Genomic DNA, 3,562 nt, shown 5'->3' on the forward strand with positions numbered 1-3,562 from the left:
ATAGGCACCTGGCTGGGGTCTTGTGACCCCTGCCACCCCCGGTGCTTCTTCCTGCCCGTAGCAGGGGGTCAGACTAGATGATCTGTCTAGGTCCATTCTGACTCATTGATTCTATGAGTGTTTCTGACTTTATTGAACATTGTTTCACAGATGAAGTTAAATGAAAAGCAACCATAAACCAAATGAAATCCAAATTATGTACAATGCAATGTGTTGAGAAACATTTCGAGCTTCTAAAATGGCTCTGGAAGTGATGCAGGTTTAAAAATAAAAATGGGGAATATCAGTCATAAGTTCTTCTTAAACCTGAATCAGGTCTGTCAATGAGATTTCTGGAGCAGGAATGTCCTTCCAAGGACTTCCCTCTTCAGGGATGGGGAGGTTGGTTCCTGAAATGCAGAGGTGACTGGCCCTTAGCAGGAATATAATCTGAAGAACTGAATGACTTGTTGGCTGTTTACTGTGGGAAGGAAGTTTACTGTAACTCTGCCCTACCAGCAGGTGCGTATGGGTGTTATTTTATTTCTAAGTGAAGATTCTGCCAAGTGAAAATGGAAAATAAAAACTAAACTAAAAAGGATACTTCACCATAAAAACAAAACAATGCTTTATTTCCCTTTCCAGCCGGATGTTTTGATTATATCATTCTTCAGTACTGAAGAGCACGGCCTTTTGCTGCAGGATAGCTTTCCATTGCCTGTAGCCTACCAGTCTCTTCTGGGCATGGAGGTACCACACTATTACTTTGCAAAAAAGGTAAGAAATCACAGATAAACAGGGCATCCTGTGCAGTAACTACCCCTCCCATATACTGGGAACTTTTACTACACTAAAGGTCAAACAGAGCTTGGAGTAAGCAGGTGCAGCTCCAGTGCTGGTCTCTGGATCATATTTACCAGTGACATAACAGCAATAACAATATGAGTGCATTTGAAAATGTAATAAAATTTGTACGGATCTAGCATTTGGTGGGAGCATAAAGTTCAATGTACAAGCAGATGTAATGAAGTGGGTACAAGGAAAAGTAACCAAAAAAATGTAAAATAATCTTTGGTTTCTCTTTAATTTATGCCCTCCCAAATCTCTAATACTTTTGAGAGGTGAGATTGGGGTCCGAGTGTCAAATTTAATTCTGGCATAGGAGGGAACCATTTCTGTTGTCTTCAATAGGAACTAAAACCCATTTACATCAGGAGTAAAGTAATCCCCCACAGAATAACAAATGGCACGTTCACGGGTTAAAGGCAAGGTAGATTTGCGACTTGTAGACTAAATGAGAGATGTATAGCATAAGCTCTCTTGAGCCCTAGTTCACTTCATCAGATGCTGTCTGATTGCCTTATTAATGCAAGTTACAGGCAAGCATCTTATTACCTTTGGAAAGATTAGATATGGTTAATAACTTATCTCTTAAAAAAAAAAAAAAGGATTAAACAAGAAACCTGCACTTAGACTCTTCAGTGTTTGCAGTGTTTAGATTCACATCTGAGTTTTGTAAGATTGCCCAGTTTTATTAAATAGATGCTGACAACCTTCCCAAGCAAAATTGGCTTTTGTCTGGATTATGCCTTTTTTCTTTCCATAATTTGCATGGTCAAAAAGAGAGCTGCTGCATTCCACTGAGCTTTCTATCATAATTTCCCCCTTGTGATTTATTTTTCTTCATGTTTCATGTTACTTAGATATTATCTCTTTTTTTTCTATTTTTCCTTCTTTTTTGGTTTTTGCTGACATTAGTTGTTCTTTCGGAGAGGATGTGTCTATAAGCCTGTTGTAAGTATGTATAACCATGCTCTTCCATGTGTCTTCTTTCATTTGCCACTTCCCCTTCAGTTTCCTTTTGCCAGTAGGTGCCTTATCTTTTACCAATTAGTTTTGTAGACTGAGTGCCTTGTCTTTTACCAGTTAGTTTATTGACTTATTCACATAGTAAACTTAGTGCAGCCATGTGAACAAAAGCTATTTTCAGTAAAGTCCAACTGACCCAACAAAATTGTTTTGATTGGACTGAACTTCTGCCCATAATTCCTCTTCTTCACTATAATGTATTTCCTCTCCTGGATCCGGAGCCTGGGTTGGACCCACTGTTACCACTACCACCAAATTGTATCTAAAACTCATTTGCCCTTCTGGTTTCTGTGTCTTTCTGGTTCTTAGTTTAGCTGATATTTTAGATCTTTTAGTAATGTGCAGATTTACATGTACTGTAACTTAATTTTTAGATCAACTCCCCTACATCCTAATATCTTTTCTCACACACCACATGCCTACAGATATGATGAAAACCTTGTTTTTTGGAAGGCAGAATGTAGAAAAAAAGATTTCTCCAGAGTCATTGGCCCATTGTGTGATGCAGGACAAGTTCTCCTGGAAACCCTGAGTGTCCATGAAGTGTGGCATCTCAGACAGATTGGGTGAAACAGGAGAAACCTCCTAGTATGACAGGACAGCAACAAGGCTAGGCCCCAGATCCATGCAAGTGCAGCAGTAAGACTTTTACTACTTTAGTGTAAGTAGTTCTGTATATACCTTATTTGCTTGAATCCAAGACAAGGTTTTTCCCTCCATTCAACATGGAGAAAAAAGCTCCTCGTCTTGGATTTGAGAAGAAGGGGGCAGAGCGGGGGCAGGTGGCTGCCACTACTCTAGTTCCAGGCACAGCCATGCTGCCTCTGCCCTCACCCCACTAACCCCACTGCCTGCTGCCTGCTGCCTCTATTTCACACTGCTATTGACCCTGCTTTCACCTGCCTTCCCCCACTCTGGCCCCATAGCTGCCATTTACCCAGTCATGGCTTTAGTTTCAGCCTCACTTTAGCCTTGGGCATGGGACACATGTTGGCTGTGGCCTCTTCTGGTCAGGAATTAGCAGTTGTGATAGTGGCAGCTCTGGCCCTAGCCCCCAGATTGGAGCCAGACCCAGGACCAGAGCTTCTCCTTGCTGCCTCTGTCCCCTACCACCTCTGGCCTCCCTCACCACCTGCTTGCCTGCCCCAATTCTTCTTTCCCCACCACTGCCTCTTACCTGGAGTTGTGCCTCTGGATCTGGCCCTACTCCAGTCCAGAGGATGGAGCATATGCTGACTCTAGCACCTGCCTGGCCAGGAAACAGTAGTGGTGACAGCAGGTCCAACCCTGGCTCTGGATCCAGCTCAAGCGTTGTCACTGGATCTGCTATGGCCACCACTGCTTCCTGGCTGAGCAGGGGGCCAGAGCTAGCATGTGATCTGGGCCAGAGCCATGACTTAGGGTGGAGGCAGCATGGGAAGGCAAGCAAGGGGGGAACCAAGTAGCAAGAGGAGGGCAGACACTGGAGAGTGCAGGTATAGCAGGGTGCTGGCACCGCAGGGGAGGGGCCAGGTAGTAGGGGGAGCAAGAAAGGGGGGAGAAGGTGCCAGGAGGTACAGGCATTGTAGGGGCAAGTGGCAAGGGGGGCAGATGCCATGAGGTGCAGGCCTGGCAGGGACAGACAATAGGGGGGCAAGGGGTGAAGGGGATAGGGTGCAAGGTATGGGGTAGGCTGCTTAATTCCTCTGTCACTTGCCCTCCCATTGCTTGCCCT

General features: G+C 44.4%; 1 protein-coding gene across 1 annotated transcript in view; it reads left to right on the top strand.

Annotated features, from left to right (window-relative positions):
* Positions 1–3,562, top strand: part of IFT140 (intraflagellar transport 140) — a 275,996-nt gene that overhangs the window by 148,435 nt on the left and 123,999 nt on the right. The window contains exon 17 of the mRNA XM_019507634.1: positions 625–756. Coding sequence (XP_019363179.1) covers positions 625–756 — 132 coding nt within the window. The remainder of the gene's footprint in view (positions 1–624; positions 757–3,562) is intronic.

This window comes from Gavialis gangeticus, unplaced genomic scaffold (assembly GCF_001723915.1).
Source record: "Gavialis gangeticus isolate Ggan-Ray unplaced genomic scaffold, GavGan_comp1, whole genome shotgun sequence".
Classification (NCBI taxonomy): Eukaryota; Metazoa; Chordata; order Crocodylia; family Gavialidae; genus Gavialis; species Gavialis gangeticus.